The sequence below is a fragment of the Schistocerca nitens genome, chromosome 5 (assembly GCF_023898315.1).
Source record: "Schistocerca nitens isolate TAMUIC-IGC-003100 chromosome 5, iqSchNite1.1, whole genome shotgun sequence".
Classification (NCBI taxonomy): domain Eukaryota; kingdom Metazoa; phylum Arthropoda; class Insecta; order Orthoptera; family Acrididae; genus Schistocerca; species Schistocerca nitens.
In genome coordinates, this window is record NC_064618.1 from 551,023,643 (window position 1) to 551,044,439 (window position 20,797).

The window sequence follows — 20,797 nt, forward strand, 5'->3', positions numbered from 1 at the left end:
AGAGGGGCAGCAGCCTTTTCAGTAGTTGCAGGGGCAACAGTCTGTATGACTGACTGATCTGGCCTTGTAACACTAACCAAAACGGCGTTGCTGTGTTGGTACTGCGAACGGCTGAAACCAAGGGGAAACTACGGCCGTAATTTTTCCCGAGGGCATGCAGCTTTACTTTATGGTTAAATGATGATGGCGTCCTCTTGGGTAAAATATTCCGGAGGTAAAATAGTCCCCCATTAGGATCTCCGGCGCGGGGACTACTCAAGAGGACGTCGTTATCAGGAGAAAGAAAACTGGCGTTCTACGGATCGGAGCGTGGAATGTCAGATCCCTTAATCGAGCAGGTAGGTTAGAAAATTTAAAAAGGGAAATGGATGCGTTAAAGTCAGATATGGTAGGAATTAGTGAAGTTCGCTAGCAGGAGGAACAAGACTTTTGGTCAGGCGAATACAGGGTTATAAATACAAAATCACATAGGGGTAATGCAGGAGTAGGTTTAATAATGAATAGGAAAATAGGAGTGCGGGTAAGCTACTACAAACAGCATAGTGAAAGCATTATTGTTTCCAAAATAGATACGAAGCTCACACCTACTACAGCAGTACAAGTTTATATGCCAACTAGCTCTGCAGATGATGAAGAAATTGATGAAATGTATGATGAGATAAAAGAAATTATTCAGGTAGTGAAGGGAGACGAAAATTTAATAGTCATGGGTGACTGGAATTCGAGAGTAGGAAAAGGGAGAGAAGGAAACATAGTGGGTGAATATGGATTGGAGGAGAGAAATGAAAGAGGAAGCTGTCTGGTAGAATTTTGCACAGAGCATAACTTAATCATAGCTAACACTTGGTTCAAGAATCATAAAAGAAGGTTGTATACATGGAAGAATCCTGAAGATACTAGAAGGTATCAGATATATAATGGTAAGACAGACATTTAGGAACCAGGTTTTAAATTGTAAGACATTTCCTGGGGCAGATGTGGACTCTGACCACAATCTATTGGTCATGAACTGTACATTAAAACTGAAGAAACTGCAAAAAGGTGGGAATTAAAGGAGATGGGACCTGGATAAAGTGACTAAACCAGAGGTTCTACAGAGTTTCAGGGAGAGCATAAGGGAACAATTGACAGGAATGGGGGAAAGAAATAGAGTACACGAAGAATGGGTAGCTCTGAGGGATGAAGTATTGAAAGCAGCAGAGGATGAAGTAGGTAAAAAGACGAGGGCTAGTAGAAATACTTGGGTAACAGAAGAAATATTGAATTTAATTGATGAAAGGGGAAAACATAAAAACGCAGTAAATGAAGCAGGCAAAAGGGAATTCATACGTCTCAAAAACGAGATCGACAGGAAGTGCAAAATGGCTAAGCAGGGATGGCTAGAGGACAAATGTAAGGATGTAGAGGCTTATCTCACTAGGGGTAAGATAGGTACTGCTTACAGGAAAATTAAAGAGACCTTTGGAGAAAAGAGAGCCACTTGTATGAATATCAAGAGCTCAGATGGAAACCCAGTTCTAAGCAAAGAAGGGAAAGCAGAAAGGTGGAAGGAGTATATAGGGGGTCTATACAAGGGCGATGTATTTGAGGACAATATTATGGAAATGAAGAGGACGTAGATGAAGATGAAATGGGAGGTACAATACTGCGTGAAGAGTTTGACAGAGCACTGAAAGACCTCAGTCGAAACAAGGCCCCGGGAGTAGACAACATTCCCTTGGAACTACTGACGGCCTTGGGAGAGCCAGTCGTGACAAAACTCTACCATCTGGTGAGCAAGATGTATGAGACAGGCGAAATACCCTCAGACTTCAAGAAGAATATAATAATTCCAATCCCAAAGAAAGCAGGTGTTGACAGATGTGAAAATTACCGAACTATCAGTTTAATAAGTCACAGCTGCAAAATACTAACGCGAATTCTTTACAGACGAATGAAAAACTGGTAGAAGCAGACCTCGGGGAAGATCAGTTTGGATTCCGCAGAAATGTTGGAACACGTGAGGCAATACTGACCCTACGACGTATCTTAGAAAATAGATTAAGGAAAGGCAAACCTACATTTCTAGCATTTGTGGACTTAAAGAAAGCTTTTCACAATGTTGACTGGAATACTCTCTTTCAAATTCTAAAGGTGGCAGAGGTAAAATACAGGGAGCGAAAGGCTATTTACAATTTGTACAGAAACCAGATGGCAGTTATAAGAGTCGAGGGACATGAAAAGGAAGCAGCTGTGGGGAAGGGAGTGAGACAGGGTTGTAGCCTGTCCCCGATGTTATTCAATCTGTATATTGAGCAAGCAGTAAAGGAAACAAAAGAAAAATTTGGAGTAGGTATTAAAGTCCTTGGAAAAGAAATAAAAACGTTGAGGTTTGCCGATGACATTGTAATTCTGTCAGAGACAGCAAAGGACTTGGAAGAGCAGTTGAATGGAATGGAGAGTGTCTTGAAAGGAGGATATAAGATGAACATCAACAGAACCAAAACGAGGATAATGGAATGTAGTCGAATTAAGTCGGGTGATGCTGAGGGAATTAGATTAGGAAATGAGACACTTAAAGTGGTTAAGGAGTTTTGCTATTTGGGGAGCAAAATAACTGATGATGGTCGAATTAGAGAGGATATAAAATGTAGACTGGCAATGGCAAGTAAAGCGTTTCTGAAGAAGAGAAATTAGTTAACATCGAGTATAGATTTAAGTGTCAGGAAGTCGTTTCTGAAAGTATTTGTATGGAGTGTAGCCATGTATGGAAGTGAAACATGGACGATAAATAGTTTGGACAAGAAGAGAATAGAAGCTTTCGAAATGTGGTGCTACAGAAGAATGCTGAAGATTAGATGGGTAGATCAGATAACTAATGAGGAGGTATTGAATAGAATTGGGGAGAAGAGAAGTTTGTGGCACAACGTGACCAGAAGAAGGGACTGGTTGGTAGGACATGTTCAGAGGCATCAAGAGATCACCAATTTAGCAGTGGAGGGCAGCGTGGAGGGTAAAACTCGTAGAGGGAGACCAAGAGATGAATACAACAAGCAGATTCAGAAAGATATAGGTTGCAGTAAGTACTGGGAGATGAAGAAGCTTGCACAGGGTAGAGTAGCATGGAGAGCTGCACCAAACCAGTCTCAGGACTGAAGACAAGAACAACAACAACAGTACTTTATTATTATTATTTATTTTCAGAATGAACATTCACTCCCTATTTTACCTTTTTAGGGGCTGAAATTCCAAAAATACTGCAGACGTGTTTTTTTTCTAACCGAGAAACCAAATACCAATTTTCATAGCGCTAGCCTCAATATTGCGTTAGTAGTGTCATATTTTCAAAAATCCTTTCATCCCCTATTCATTCCCTTAGGGATGTGATTTCAAGCAATCCCTTACTAAACAGACCCTACAGCATAAGATCAGCACCCTCTCGAGATTTCAAGTTTCATTTCTTACCGGTTTTCGCTAGGCGATGATGAGTAAGTGAATTAGTATGGCTCTATTGCAGCCCATTAGGGGTTACATTTGCAAAAAAACACTTTTTGTTTCCAACCGAGAGGCTAAATTCAGATTTTAAAAATTTAACTTTAAAAATGATTTCATAATGACATATTTTCATAAAATATTTCATCCCCAATTTCACCCCCTTTCCAAAAACGATGAAACTCACGTTTTCTTGGTAACTGAGCAGCCAATTACCAATTTTCCTAGGTGTAGCTTTAAAAATGCTTTAGTAGTTCTTTAATAATGATATATTTTCAAATAAACTTTTACCACTTTTTCAGCCCCATAGGGCTTATATTTCCAAACAGGCTGAAACACGTGTTTCTTTATTTTTGTCAGAGAAATCAAATATCCATTTTCGTAGTTCTAGCTTCAAAACTGCGTTAACAGCAACATGTTTTCAACAAACCTTTCATGCACTATTTCACCCACTTAGGGCTCGAATTTTGGAAAATCTCTTCTTAAACTACGCCTGCATTATAAGATGATCATCAAAAAAAATGGTTCAAATGGCTCTGAGCACTATGGGACTTAACATCTATGGTCATCAGTCCCCTAGAACTTAGAACTACTTAAACCCACTAACCTAAGAACAGCACATAACACCCAGCCATCACGAGGCAGAGAAAATCCCTGACCCCGCCGGGAATCGAACCCGGGAACCCGGGCGTGGGAAGCGAGAACGCTACCGCACGACCACGAGATGCTGGCAGATGATCATCCACCAAAATTTCAGGATTCTATTCCCAGCAGTCTTTTCTGGGCGATGACGAGTCAGTAAGTCGGGACATTGTATTTTGTATATAGATTACTGCTTATAAGGTTTTTGTACAGTATGTGTTGATAGATATGAAGCTAAATTGATTCGCGTGATCTGATCTGAATTGATACGATCGGCTGTTGCAAAACTTCATAGCAGAACGAATACATGTCACATTAAAAGGGAAAATTGTAAAGAATTTATGGTGCGCACGCGGGTGTTCTGCCGACCTGTTGTTTCCATTTTATGCACAATATCTCGACGATCGACCTAGCCATCTTCTTCAGGTGCTGCGAGTTTTCTTGTTATATATACTTGCTGCCTGGAATCCAACCAGATTATGAACTATTTCTTGGTCTCGTGCTGCTATTTATAGCCGAGTTCCATTCCCGACGCACATTACGCCGTTTGATGTTCTTTCGTTTTCCAGAGCCCGCTGTGATATTCCGTGAAACGTAAATTCTCTCAGTATTTCTCAGATTTGGTGGATACCATAGGTGGCTGTATCGTAATAAATTGAGTTCCAGGCATCCAAACCTTGTTTAAATTGAGACCTCCGTCTCTGTTTATTAGGTTTTCTGACATCTTTATTTTGATTTGTTAATTATGCTGTCCCGAGGACTGCCTCGAATCTGATCATGGAATTAAGTACGATAAGATTAGAATCGCAGTGCAATCGCCAAGTTTCTGGTATTAAATCTTTTCTTCCCTTACAGTCAGCACCATTGCGTCACCTTTAAATCGGTATTCCATGAGGATTTTGCCTCGCTTGTTAACCGTGCCGCAAAAAACTATTTAATGGTCTCTTTCAAGCCGATCGACGCCTTCGTGATAACTCTCTGTGCTCTCTCAGCAGTATAGAATGACCTGAAAGTCATGGACAAATGGTTCTTACATTTCTACAGTTATTAAAGCTGTTCCAAAAAATCTGAGGTTGCGTCTTCCTCTGTTGAACGATGCACCTACATAATAATTTAATCACATTTTTACATCGCTGGCGAACTATATATGATGAATTTCTTTTGGTTATCTCAGTCTAGACCGTACTTTTGATGAACACCGTTGTGATAGATATCGTTATCAGGTACGATCTAACTGATTCAAGTAGAGGAACTGAGAAAAATTTAAATATTTTTAAACAGTTTTTACTCCGTTGGCGATGTTATTTGACTGCAATAAATGCTACTGTATGGAACCTAAACAATTGTGTGAGATAATTAATTAGCACCTAAAGTGAGAGCTGAGTCACTAAGAAACATAATGTAATACGATTATAATGAACAGCACTATGTTGTGGAGGTCTATTAAATTAGTTGTTCCTATGTGTGACATTCGCCAACAGCCGACAGAAATGTATTTATATGTTAGTGCTACCTGCGTAAATATGCATCGGTAGTCCTTAATTTTGAGGATAAAAATAAGAGCGACTAATCGGACTCTTTAACTTGACCCCTCTTTGATCTTTGATCGGCGGTAGTCGGCTGACTTAGTGACGCTCCGTAATGTTGCCAGCCTTTGGTACGTAACAGTTCTGTGCTTCTAGCAATAAGTAACCATTGTGAAAATAGTGTTGATTCATGTATGATGTTGTCTATAGTGATTATTACTTTTATTCAGAAAAAATGAGAGATGATGATGTACATGGTCTCCTAACGGTTTGCTATCAACTTTTGTGTCACCTCTGTGACGCATTGACCCAATACATTTTCGTTTCTGTTTGAAGCTTTAATAAACTGGCTACCCTGGGAGGAGAAGGCGGGGCTTGTTTCATCTGCCAATCAGTGACGAGCCGATCGCAAGATTCCGCTCCCAGCATCATCCACACAGAGGCCAAGATAAAATGTGCTATCAGTAGAAGCGGTAGCGATGATCAGTATACGCTGTGGTTACCATTTTCGCAGCGGATTTTCACTGTGAAAACGAGCCTATTTTTGCATGAATGTTGTGGGGGGAAGTTATGGAAATTTATCTCTGGTGACAACTGCAGTGATTCAGGTAACAGAGAAGAGCTGAAAGTTAGTTCCTAACGTGTTTATTACCCCACGTCTCTACGGACTGCACTGCAATGCTATTACGTTGTATCTAACGTAAATATAGTACCTAATGGTTACGTAAAGGCCTTTATCTGCACTGTGATATCACTGTTATCAGTTTTGTCGTATTTTTTTGACTAAGAATCATGTATGATCTAAAGTCATTTGCATTCTTGATGTATATACGTCTTACGCGTTTACCAAGAGAAGTAGCGCAGTCGTTAACATGCCGGTACTGCACACTTATACGGAAGGACGACGTTTCAAAACCCCGTAAGGCTATCCTGATTTAGGGTATCCAGGATTTCCCTAAACCACTTGAGGCAAATGCCCGGACGGTTTCTTTTGAAAGGGCGCGGCCGGTTTCCTTATCCATCCTTTCCTAATCCGAGCTTGTGCTCCACCTCTAATGACCTCGTTGTCATTGCGACGTTAGACGCTAATCTCCTCCTCTTCCTCCTATCATACATTTACACAAAGTTTTCCGCGTTTTTGTAATTTGTAACATGTAATTCTTCTGTTTTACCAGTAAACAGTGACATGGCTTCTTAAATGAATAAACTATCTACTCAGCCTCAACGATATATCAGGCAGCTAACTGTTCGTATACATCTCCATAATAGGTATATCTGAAAATGTAGCTTCAGGTAACTTCACATAATCTATGACTGTTGGCGATACTTACCGATTCCCATACCGTTTCCTGGCTTGTTGGCTGGCGCCTTTCCTTCCAACTAGATTCCGCAACATCTTTGACTGATGCGGAACATATCGAGTTATATTTCGTTCCCTAGGTTACCAGTTTGCGTGTTACCACACATCTTTGCTACGCTTGCGTCTACCGTATGTCCCTGTATAGGGCAGCTTGCGTTGAAATGGGCCAACGTTATTGAAAAAGGATTTCTTCTCCGCTTTTTAACTTTTTATAACATACGTCTTTTAAGTAATATTCAAAACATCCTTAGAGGTTCATTCTACGACCAAATTTGTAATATTTATATATTTTTATAAACGGGTTCTGCGGTGCGTAGTCATGTTACATAACCATTGGCTGTTAGTGACGTTATGCAGGAGGCGGAGGTCAGAGTTTTCGCTTTTAAACCACCAGTGAATGAGCCTGATCCACGCCGCCGTCTCTTGCTGTCATCTAGGGTACTTCAGTGGGACTATCCTCACGACTGTATTCAAGTTCTTTGTACTTTAAGTATATTACTCATTTTCATGGAGTAAAATGACCTAATGGTGATGATTCTGTAAGAGAATCAAATAAATAACTTAAATGAGATCAGGATTGCTTTTATTGAAATAATTTTATAATAATTTTTTTAATTGTTGTTTCTTCCGAGGAAAATGTTGCAAAAAATTCTCAATTGGTGGTGTCTGAAAGTAGTCACCTCTCATGCGCAATGACCTCATACTGTTGTGTGTACAACAAAACAGTGAGGAAATCGATACAAGTCGTGACATGACGATGATTCTCAACAATGAAGGAGGGTTTGAAAGGCCCAAGCCGTTGCTTAGCATCAGTCTGAGGGCACTCTAATGACGAGCAACATGAATGTTTCTGTACCCATTCAACCAAAACGTAACGAAACCTCGAAATGCTGTAAGAACATGGAACTTAAACTTTGTGTTCTGCCTTACGGCAGGTCTTGTCATGGGGGAAGCCTCTTCAAAGAGGTCTACCGCATGAGCGTCTAGGGAAGTGATACCAGTGGTGGTTTCTCGTTGCGTTCCACTGATGATGATGAAATGATAGTGAGGACTACACAACACCCAGTCCCTGAGAGGAGAAAATCTCCGACCGAGCCGGAAATCGAACCCGGGCCCCTTGATGTGACAGACCGCCGCGCTGACCACTCAGCTATAGGGGCGGACTGCATAGAACTACGAGGGCAGTAAGAAGGTAAGTCATCAGCGAAGATTTGAGTTCTGCCAGTGCATGGAACCCAAAGAGAGCGTCAAAACGCGGACGCATAACATGCAGTTATAAGCAGGGTAATCTGATTTTACAAACCAGTGATCCAGGACGTTTCTCATTGTTTTTCTGAGGGGAAACACGAATATCATTACGCTTGTGATCATAGGAAAATTGGAATACTACACATTATACTTTCTCCTACGAAATTTCCATGTCAAATGTTCTTAGCATTCACCCATATAAATGTTAGACAAGCCGAATACATCACCAAGTAATCTTGAAACACAGGTTTTCCATACGCATATCAGAAGCAATAGTACATTTTACAAGAAAATCTAACGCATTATTTACGGATTTATGCATTAAGACGTACTTTTGTCAGAAACGTAATTTGCCTTTTAAATCAAAGGCACTTTATTAAAGGAATGACTAGAAATTTGAAATTTTTGTTTCTGCTTACTTGTAATTAAATTAGTTGCTTTAGCTTTCACCTTTGTTCCTGTGCAGTTCATAATTTTAGTCCTAAAACGGTGCACCCATGATTTCCGCCTAATACGGAATTAGTAGAGCGCGCTGGAATTCGAATCAGACGGAAGTACGTATGTGCAATAGGCCTGACACTATAGTCGTCACTGTTTGATGTTGTGTTTCAGTTCTGTGATAAGTAACTGAAAGCACACGGTACCATTTGTACAGAACTCCTAACGCCATTGCATGACTCCTGATCTGCCCCAAGTAGTTGCGTCGACGACGAGTTCATTAAGTGTCCGAGTCCATTAGGTACCACAAACACGAACACAAGCGATACATCGAATGAAAACGGTCGCTCTCATCCATCCTGCCGCATACGAGCAGTTTGCCAACCGATTTCAACCAATATCTCGAGCGCCACTTCATCTGCAAGTTCTTTTTATTTGGCAAAACTGAATAAGTCGACTAACATTCGAGAAAAAACAGTATTTGAACTTGATTAAACTTGTTTTGGGAGATTTTTCTTTGAAAATGTAACGCATCTAATAGGCAAAAATGCAGACTACAATTATTTGCTACTTATACAAAAAAATTGAAAGAGTCTTTATATTTGGGATTTTCTTCAATCGGTTCACTAGTAGACAGTTTTGGAAAGAAATTACCTTATTTTTCAGATTTCTTTTTCTTACCTCACGTTTTACTACGATGCAAATAATTTTTGTGTTATTGTTGGAGGAATTCAGTTTTTCTTGAAAGTACATTCAACAGTAACACACTGGACTCGCATTCGGGAGAACGGTGGTTTAAACTCCTGTCTCGCCATCCAGATGTAGGGTTTTGGCGATTTCCCTAAATCGTTTAAAGTGGATGCAAGGATGATGCATTTGAAGGGGTACAGCCCATTTCCTTCTCTACTCCATTCTCTTTCCGAGATTATGCTCCGTTTCTAATGATCCTTTCGTGCACGTTATGCTAAGCCATAATCATCCTTCCTTCCTGTCTTTGAAAATGCACACATTTCGATTACGACGATTTTTCTTATAATTTTGCTATTCAGTCTGTATAGACATTTAACCCTGTAATGGTCGAAGTCCTTTGTGCTTATTTTATATGACATTCTATTTGTAGCCTGCGATTTAGGAGAATTTAATCTACTTATAGAAATTAATTTCTAGAACAACTCTTTTTCAGAGTAGTTAACATACATCTGTGTTAGTGAGTATGTTTTTCATTCCCGCCAAATGAGTTGTGCAGATCCTTCCAGTCGGCATTTCGCAAACACATTCCAAAGCCCTCAATTCCGTCCAAGCCTTGGTCGAGAAATTTACTTATGTTCAGTCTCTTTCGTTCTGTAGATCTAATCAATTGACGTTGAAGTCCTAATTCAGAGAGATCTGTGACCTGAGTAAAGAAGGTAAATGATTCACTTATCTTTATCTCTGAAGGATTTCCATAGCCAACTGTGACTGTCCAGGGAAAGTTTCCACTTGACTGATCGATTTTAATAAGTTGAAAGGGGGTGGGGTATATAATCGTCCGCAGCTCTTTTTATGCATGAAATGATCTCACACAATGCTGTCTGCTGGAAAATGGGGGGAATTATAATTTATGTTACCACACAGAGCAAGGTTTTTCCGTCTGTGTTACACCTCGTGGGCGACTGAATCGTTCCCTGCACGAGCAAGTGACGCCCTGAATCTTGACTGGTAAAGTGAAGCATTTAAGCTCTACACTTTTCAAACTGAACTGACTAATAAACAAATAAATGAACGCAATAGAAGCGCTAAGATCAGGTACGATCTAGCAGCGAATAATTTATTCTCTCTCTTTCATTGCACTCTCTTTGTTACGGTAGATACACCATATGGATACTCTTCAAATGGTTCAAATGGATCTGAGAACTATGGGACTTAATTTCTGAGGTCATCAGTCCCCTATAACTTAGAACTACTTAAACCTAACTAACCTAAGGACATCACACACATCCATCCCCGAGGCAGGATTCGAACCTGCGGTTTTAGCGGTCACGCGGTTCCAGACTGTAGCGCCTAGAACCGCTCGGCCACCACGGTCGGCTATGGATACTCTCTGAGGGGATGGGAAATGAAGTAAATCTGCAGGGCAATTAACTTACATTCATAAAGTTTACCACATGTTGCTGAAACTACACATTTGATGCAACATAACCGCGGGACTGATTTTCTTATGTAACTTTAGTCCCTTACGTATCAACAGGGGGAATGAACATCGGTGAGAGTTTAGTGTGAAAAAGCTAATATTACACTTGTGGTATATTATCAGGTTCGAAACAGGATTACAGAGATGCTTACGAGTAAGGGATCCGTGCAGATAGAAATTAGAAAGGGAAGGCATTATAATTGCACTCCGATAGATTGTAGTGCTATGTATCATGATTTACTCGTTTATTGCAATAAAACTTGGAATTTTCTCTTAGTAAGCATGATACTAATGAAATGATGGCCGTAGGCGAAAGAAAGTCCATTCGTCTCGTTTTTTTGCGGCAGAGTCACTCTTTTTTTCCAAAATGTCACTCGGTGCCCAAAAGGTTTTTGGGGACGTGTGTGCGTCCAGACATTTTTTTATGATTTCGCTTGGCTAAAGGGTTTTAGGTTATAAATTTAGTACGCAATTATTTACTCTAGGAAGCGTCTCTTGCAGAACTTTCTCTAGATCTCTGTTTCTTTACTGTTAATATTTTTCACCGGTGGTACTACTGATTCATGTTATGTTGTATTTTCGATTGTTAAGACGTCAAAAATTTCCGCTGTGGTGAGCAGCTTGAATAAGTTGTGGTAGGTACGTGACAATTTTAAATCTATGCAATCACTGTTTCAGCATGCCAAAACGAAAGTGTAATTTTAATAGAAATACAAAAAGTGAGTTTCATTTAACAGCTTTAGTGGAGAAACTGTTAAATATACGTGTGTTTTCCTTAGTGAATAAGATAAAAATAAAACAAAATGAAATTTGAATTAGTGAAGGACTTGCTCATTTTCAAAACACATTTTTTGTGTTCACATATACGATAAAATGTCAACGTACTTGTTGATGAATTACATAAAAGTGAAAAGTACGATGACGGAGCAGGAGAATAACTGTAGAAAGTCATTTGGTATCATTTGACTACATGATGCAAAGACAAATTTATATGTCAGTTAAATTTCATCAGTGCACCTTGCGTCCGGTTTTTATCCCTTAATTGCCCCAGATTTTTTTTCTGAACTTTTTAAAATGATCCGTTTTGTAATGAAGATGAAATGGACACCCTAGTCTGCAACCACACGGCGTCCGATATCGTGCTGAAATGAGTCACTGCCTTTAATCAGCATTGTTTCCAGAATGCTGGTAACTAATGCTTCGCATTTCTAGCTACGCTTGATAGTCTAAAGGAAGGCATCAGCTCAAGACTCGTCACTGTGTTCGAAGTCCTACAACCTGAATGGTTTCGAGCTGACGCAACGCTCTAAGTGCAAGATCTTAAACTCCCAATGAAAATAGTTAAACTTCACGCGGAATATCCAACAAAAATCAAGTAAATCACTCTGTACTGCTAGTGGTTCTGAGGCCATCAGTTTTGAACGTGACCTAACTTTTAAGTTTTAACCAGAGTCAGTACCTAACACTGTATAGTAACAGTGTTTCCACCGATTTATGGAGCCAGAGTTCCCTCCGCCCGAAGATTCACGAGCCTCCTCTGCAAGCAGCGTTCAAAGTGAATTCATTATTTAGGGGCGGCCTCCAACCAATCAGCTACGCCCACTAAGTCTATCACAGATGCTGAAAAAGCGTGGGCAGTCGTTGGCTCCCAGTTCTTTCATATCAGAGAGGAAGTTTCAGAGTGAACTACACTCATGCTCATAAATTAAGGATAATATTGATACATGGTGAAACAACGCTCTGGTGGGCGGTTTGCGGGTTTAAATCACCTCGGGGTATGACGATGCGGTGCATTTGACCAGCGGTCGTCGCATGGTGGCGCTGGCAGCAGTCCACATACGCAGCGGTGTGTTGGTGCACGTCATAGTACGGTGCAGCGAGTAAGTGAGCAGATATTTTCAGACGTGCTAATGGTGACTGTGTGTTGAAAATGGTTCAAAGAAATATTGATGACGTTATGAGGGGTGGAATACAAGGGCGACTGGAGGCTGGTCAAACACAGCAGGTCATATCAAGGACCCTCCGTGTGCCACAAAGTGTGATCTCAAGATTATGGCAACGATTCCAGCAGACAGGAAACCTGTCTAGGCGCTACACTACGGGACGTCGACAGTGTACAACACCACAAGAAGACCGATATCTCACCATCAGTGCCCGCAGACGGCCACGGAGTACTGCAGGTAGCCTTGCTCGGGACCTCACCGCAGTCACTGGAACAGTTGTCTCCAGACACACAGTCTACAGACGACTGAACAGGCATGGTTTATTCGCCCGGAGACGTTCAAGGTGCATTCCACTGACCCCTGGTCACAAGAGAGCCTGTAAAGCCTGGTGTCAAGAACACAGTACATGGTCATTGGATCAGTGGTCCCAGGTTATGTTCACGGACGAGTCTAGGTATAGTCTGAACAGTGATTGTCGCCGGGTTTTCATCTGGCATGAACCAGGAACCAGATACCAATAACTTAATGTTACTGAAAGAGACCTTTATGGAGGTCGTGGTTTGATGTTGTGGGGTGGATTTATGTTCAAAAATGTTCAAATGTGTGTGAAATCTTATGGGACTTAACTGCTAAGGTAATCAGTCCCTAAGCTTACACACTACTTAAGCTAAAATATCCTAAGGACAAACACACGCTCACCCATGTCCGAAGGAGGACTCGAACCTCCACCGGGACCAGCCGCACTGTCCATGACTGCAGCGCTTTAGATCTCTCAGCTAATACCGCGCGGCGTGGAATTATGATTGGTGCACGCACACACCTGCATGTCTTTGACAGAGGAACTGTAACAGTTCAGGTGTATCGGGACGTCATTTTGCACCAGGAGTGCAGTGGGTCCGACCTTCCTCCTGATGGATGATAACGCACGGCCCCACCGAGCTGCCATGGAGAAGTACCTTGAAACAGATGATATCAGGCGAATGGAGTGGCCTGCCTATTCTCCAGACATTAACACCATCGAACACGTCTGGGATGGTCTCGGTCGACGTATCGCTGCACGTCTTCAAACCCCTTCGACACTTCAGGAGCTCCGACAGGCACTGGTACAAGAATGGGAGGCTATACCCTAGCATCTGCTCGACCACCTTATCCAGAGTATGCCAACCAGTTGTGGGACCTATGTACGTGTGTATGATGATCATATCTCATATTGATGTAAGGGTACATACGCAGGAAACAGTGGCGTTTTGTAGCACATGTGCTTCGGGATGGTTTTCTCAACTTATCACCAATGCCTTGGACTTATAGATCTGTGGCGTGTGTGTTCCCTATGTGCCTATGCTATTAGCGCCAGTTTTTTGTAGAGCCACGTTGTGTGGCATCACATTCTGCAATTATCCTTAATTTATGAGTATGAGTATAGAAGGCTCTATACGCGATCCGACAGGATAAGACCAAAGGCTTGATTTTAAAAACGGCTGGATGGTGCGCTTCTGCTGTTGAGACTTGCATCCGCCATCCATTTTTAAAAAAGCCAACGGATGTTTCCGACCTCGGCGGTCGGTGACTTCAGCGTGGTACCACATATGGTACTGGATTGTTCAGATCCGTGGAAGATAGCCAGTAGAGTGTCTCCAAAGCAACCGAATAGCTGTTGAATTTCCCATTATTTTACTCGCTTTCGGGAGGACGACGGTTCAATCCCGCGTCTGGCCATCCTGATTTAGGTTTTCCGTGATTTCCCAGGCAAATGATGGGATGGTTCCTTTGAAAGGGCACGGCCGGCTTCCTTCCCCGTCCTTCCCTAATCCGATGAGACCGATGACCTCACTGTTTGGTCTCCTCCCCCAAACAATCCATCAGTCCCATTATTTTATTGGTTGTTGGCATTTTTGGTTGATAGGTGTCACTGTACTAGAACTCCCATAATTTTATTGGTTGTTAGCGTTTTTGGTTGGTTGTTGTCATTGTGCTAGAACTGTACATTTATTCGCCATTGTCCACCTGCTTAGTCTCTAAGCAATGGAAAAATAACACTTTTAAAACGTACATGTTTGGCTGAAATGCGGGTTGTGTCCCGCTGCCAGCCCGCTCCGTGCTGGAGAAGTGTAAAGACAGTAGGGTAAGGAAGGCGGCGAGACTCACTGCGCTTCGTTGACGGACCCGCCCTCGCAGTGGAACCTGGCGGGCACGGTGCGCCACTGCTTGGCCAGGGCCACCATGGCGCCAGCGTCCAGCACGCCGAAGCCGAAGAGGTGGTTGAACTCGAGGCCCACGCCGTTCATCGTCCAGTGGAAGCGCCGCTTCGCGTCGAACAGCGAGTTACGCTTCGACGTGAGCACCGTCAGGTGCTGGATGTCCCGCCACGTCAGCTGCGGGCTGCGGGCGGAAAAAGAACACCACACGATTCACATCGGGTTGACTGTCTGCTGGCGTCTGAAATAGATGTCACAGATCTGTTGCAGGGAAACTGAATGTTTCTCGTCGGCTGTAACTAGTGTATTCCTGAAGTCTTGTGTTAATAATAGCGTGCAAAGTAGTACAGTTAACAACTACATCGTGTTGCCACAATCAAGAAGAGACTCTGTACCGACACGACGCTAGCAAGGCTTGTCTCGCGTCGGGGCACCTACATCTACATCTACATCTACATGATTACTTTGCAATTCACATTTAAGTGCTTGGAAGAGGGTTCATCGAACCACAATCATACTATCTCCCTACCATTCCACTCCCGAACAGCGCGCGGGAAAAACGAACACCTAAACCTTTCTGTTCGAGCTCTGATTTCTCTTATTTTATTTTGATGATCATCCCTACCTATGTAGGTTGGCCTCAACAAAATATTTTCGCACTCGGAAGAGAAAGTTGGTGACTGAAATTTCGTAAATAGATCTCGCCGCGACGAAAAACGTCTTTGCTTTAATGACTTCCATCCCAACTCGCGTATCATATCTGCCACACTCTCTCCCCTATTACGTGATAATACAAAACGAGCTGCCCTTTTTTGCACCCTTTCGATGTCCTCCGTCAATCCCACCTGGTAAGGATCCCACACCGCGCAGCAATATTCTAACAGAGGACGAACGATTGTAGTGTAAGCTGTCTCTTTGGTGGACTTGTTGCATCTTCTAAGTGTCCTGCCAATGAAACGCAACCTTTGGCTCGCCTTCCCCACAATATTATCTATGTGGTCTTTCCAACTGAAATTGTTCGTAATTTTAACACCCAGGTACTTAGTTGAATTGACAAGCCTTGAGAATTGTACTATTTATCGAGTAATCGAATTCCAACGGATTTCTTTTGGAACTCATGTGGATCACCTCACACTCTTCGTTATTTAGCGTCAACTGCCACCTGCCACACCAGACAAATCTTTTCTAAATCGCTTTGCAACTGATACTGTTCTTCGGATGACCTTACTAGACGGTAATTTACAGCATCATCTGCGAACAACCTAAGAGAACTGCTCAGAATGTCACCCAGGTCATTTATATAGATCAGGTACAGCAGAGGTCCCAGGACGCTTCCCTGTGGAACACCTGATATCCAAGATAATTAATAATCACTACATATCACTGCAGCTTCCGGACACAATTTTAATGACTGACTCACTGCTGAACTTATCAGACTATCAGTATTATTTTGAAGTTACAGAACATTAAATGCGAATTTATCCCCGATTAAAAATTCAGAGGGAAAATCGTGTAACAAATATGATTCCTGACATTGAGAGGTTACGGTTAAGTTTTCGACATATCCTTGTGAATGTAAGCGTTTTCAGCATCGCTTGGCCTCGTCGATAGGTTTCTCCCCAAGAGCGTACATGCCTTCAATGAAATGATGACGAGCAACCGATAATCAATGAAACAGAGGTGGCCCTAGTAAACATGAGAGCTGGGTGCTGTAACTGACACGAGATTACAAACAGGATGTTCATAACTACGAAATGAAACATTGATATACAAGTATCCCTGCTTATTACAATACTAGCTGTTCCCAGCCATATGTTAAGATGGCTCAGTCTCTGGAGTTCGCTTTCGTCGCCTCCTTCAGCAACTTGATTTTTCACTCCCTGCAACCTTCAGAGTGGGCGAGAGCCAAACGCCACCTTTGCTCCAGGCTCAGGTTCGCGTTCACCTTGACCTCAGCTCGATCCCAAAGGAGGTTACCCCAGCTTCGGTATACCGCTCGCGGTTTGTCGAACTTCGTTCGAAGTTCATTAATACGATCTTCATTTATGCAGATGGCTCTAAGACCAATGACGGTGTCGGGTGTTCTTTTACTGTCGGGGAACACAGTTTCCAATACCGGCTCCATGGCCATTGCTCGGTCTTCACAGCTGAGCTGTTTGGCCTCTATCAGGCTGTTCTTTACATCCGCCGCCACCGACATTCTGCTTATGTCATCTGCTCTGATTCCCTGAGCGCCATCCAGAGCCTCACTGATCCGTATCCGGTTCACCCTTTCGTGTACCGGAGCCAACGCTCTCTTCAGCAGCTGGTGGACGCCGGTTCTCCGGTTAGCTTTATGTGGGTTCCTGGCCTTGTCGGTATCCCTGGGAACGAAGCTGCAGATGCCGCATCCAAGGCTGCGGCCCTCCAGCCTCGGACAGCTTGTTGTTGTGTGCCTTCATCTGATCTTAGCAGGGTCATTTGTCAGCGCATTTTATCGCTTTGGCATGCCGATTGGTCTACACTTACTGAAAACAAGCTTCGGGCCTTGAAACCTCTCCCCACGGCTTGGACGACCTCTTCACGCCCCCTCTCGGTGGGAGGGGATCGTTTTGGCCCGGTTACGGATTAGACACTGCCGGTTCAGCCACCGCCATCTGCTGACGGCTGCGCCGGCGCCGTTCTGCCCATGTGGGTAATTGCTGAAGGTACGCCACATTTTAACGTCCTGTCCGAATTTTAATACACTGCGCATTGATCTTGGCCTGCCATGTACTATGGATGAAATCTTCGCGGATGACCCAGGAGGAGCTGCTCACGTTCTTCGTTTTATCCATTTGACAAACCTGTCTAAGGACATTTGATTCGGTTGTTTTCTTTTAATCCCTTGCCCGTTAATGTGCCTTTTGTGGTGTTGTCCTCTTTAGTTGCTGTTTTAACATTGTGCCTCGCAGTACATTCATAATTTAGTCTGGGCGCTAATGACCACTGTAGTTGTGCGCCCTAAAACCACGAAAAAAAAGAAAGAAACGAGCAACCATACATTTCTAATATCAACGGAAGTCGGTCATAAATCCCAGTCTACTTCTCCCCCCACCCCCTCTATGTGTTTATCTCCACCTGATCCTCTCTTTGTCCATCTTCTCTTCCTTCCGCCTCTCTCTATCCGTCACCTCCTCCCCCTCTCTGTCCATCTCCTCCTTTCTGCTTTCTATGTCCATTTCCTCTCAGCCCACTGTCCATCTCCCATCTTTTCTCTTTGACTTGAGTCTTGTTTATTCTTTTTGCAAATTTGGATTCTGTAGCAGTACTAATCATAAGCCAATAAGCCATAAATGCAGAGCTCTTGTTTGCTAACAACCTTTAACTATTATTTATATTGTCAGTGTACTTCAAATTTTTACACGTTAGTGTAATAAACATATGGGCACACAGGTTACATATCTTTAATATATTTAATATAATTTTAATATATTTAATATATATTTAAAATATGTAGCCTGTGCGACCAAATGTTTATTTCAGTAACGTGTAAAAATTTAAAGTAAACTGATCAAGCACTTTTTGAGATTTTTGGTAACAAAGTTTCCATTATTTATATTACATATGTGTTTATATATTACGTATATTAAAACTTATGTCCTATGTCCGTCCTAATGCTCATCAGAGTATTTTGTAAAACTTAGAAATAAACCGGTTAAGCATTCTTCAAATTCTTTGGTAGTAAATTTTCCCCTTTATATATTAAACATTGATTTACATATCAAATACATTTAAAAATAGGTATGTAAAAAGAAACACGTATTCGAATGCAACATTGTGTCAAAATTTCGAAGCAGTCGGTGCAGAGCTTTCGGAGATTTACGAGTTTGGAGAAACAAACATTTACATTTTTGTACAGATTTTCTCTATAATTATTACATTTATATTTATATATTATATGTCGCGCTGCAATAGGTATATAAAAACACGCATGTATTCAAATGTAACGTTATATACGAATTTGAAAGTAACCGGTGAAGAACTTTCAGATATTTATGATTTTGAACAAAACATTTACATTTTTATATAGATTTTCTGTATAATCATTATATTTATATTTACATATTACATGTCGCACTCCAGTAGGAATATAAAAACACGCGCGTAATTAAACGTAACGTTATGTCAAAATTTGAAAATTATTGGTGCAGAGCTTTCGGAGATTTAAATACTGAACAAACAATTATTTACATTTTTATTTACGTACATTATCTGCTGAAATACTTGATTAACAAATTATTATTGGATCAGTTCGATGAGAAACAGTACAGAGAAAGAGAAAACTGAAACTTCTTGGCAGATTAAAACTGTGTGCCGCACCGATACTGGAACTCGGGATATTTGCCTGCACAAGCACATCGTGATCAGTCCGTAGAGTACCTACCCGCGAAAGACGAAGGTCCCGAGTTCGAGTCTCAGTTCGGCACACGGTTTTCTTCTGCTAGTAAGTTTCATATCAGTGCACACTCCGCTGCTGAGTGAAAATTTCATTTTGGAATGAGAAAACTATTAACTGTTAATAGGGGTCACTATAAATCCAACAAGAGAACAAACAAATCATCAAATAACGGATAATTCACATAGATACCACAACATTGGAATCTGCACATGATTTACAGAGAGTTAAATCTGCAGTGATCGTGTCTGCCAAAAGGAACGAAGAACTATACACGCAACTAACATTTCGGATTGATGACTTACAAGCCTGCAGACATTTTAGTAATAAACATGTATACATTTAGACCGCTATTTCATTTCGTAGTTCGGTGAATCCTCTGTTTGCTATCTTGTGTGAGTTACAACACCCAGGTGTCATGTTTGCTAGGGCCAGCCCTGTCTCATTAATTATTCGTTGTGCGACACATTCTTCATTAAAGGCATGTGAGTCCGCGGGGAGAGCGATCTATCAGCGAGGTCAACCGATGTGGATCATTCTAACACGCACAGCGGTACGTCGAAGGCTTAGCTGTAACCTCACAGCACACTGAGGACCAATATGCTAGAAACTAAATTCGAATGCAATCATTCTGAGAAGATTTGATTATTTGCTCAAGGTGGCGGCAACCGTTAAATATACGTAGACCAAAAGTTAATAGCTCTACTTCTTCTTCACCAGGGAAGCGCTGTGCTACAAAAAATACTGTAGGTTGATAGTTGAAGTCAAGGCAAAGTGGGAAACCTCTGTGGACGAAAGAAGTTATCTGTTCTCTATCATCAGGCTGTTCTTGACCACTGCCCCTCCCACAAATTGCTTCTAGCCTTTTTTTTTTAGGTCGGAAGAATATGGGCTTGGAGACGTTCTGAAGTCATAAAATCGAAGAGCACAGACACCCGAATCCGAAATTGCCAGCTTCTCTTCGGATCAGCGCTAGCAGGAAGACGACTCGGACGCACACGATATGCTCTCGGCACAGACCGCCAGTGATGTACCAGGTGATCAAAAAGTCAGTATAAATTTGAAAACTTAATAAACCACGGAATAGTGTAGATAGCACCCGTCTTCAGGCCACGAGTGGCCTACCGGGACCATCCGACCGCCGTGTCATCCTCCGAGGAGGATGCGGATAGGAGGGGCGTGGGGTCAGCACACCGCTCTCCCGGTCGTAAGATGGTATTCTTGACCGAAGCCGCTACTATTCGGTCGAGTAGCTCCTCAATTAGCATCACGAGGCTGAGTGCACCTCACCATAACTCTGGACATGGCAACAGCGCATGGCGGCTGGATGGTCACCCATACAAGTGCCGGCCACGCCCAACAGCGGTGAACTTCGGTGATCGCACGG

General features: G+C 42.1%; 1 protein-coding gene across 1 annotated transcript in view; it reads right to left on the reverse strand.

Moving 5' to 3' along the window:
- Positions 1 to 20,797, reverse strand: part of LOC126260573 (neuroendocrine convertase 2) — a 1,523,774-nt gene that overhangs the window by 174,343 nt on the left and 1,328,634 nt on the right. The window contains exon 11 of the mRNA XM_049957908.1: positions 14,944 to 15,177. Coding sequence (XP_049813865.1) covers positions 14,944 to 15,177 — 234 coding nt within the window. The remainder of the gene's footprint in view (positions 1 to 14,943; positions 15,178 to 20,797) is intronic.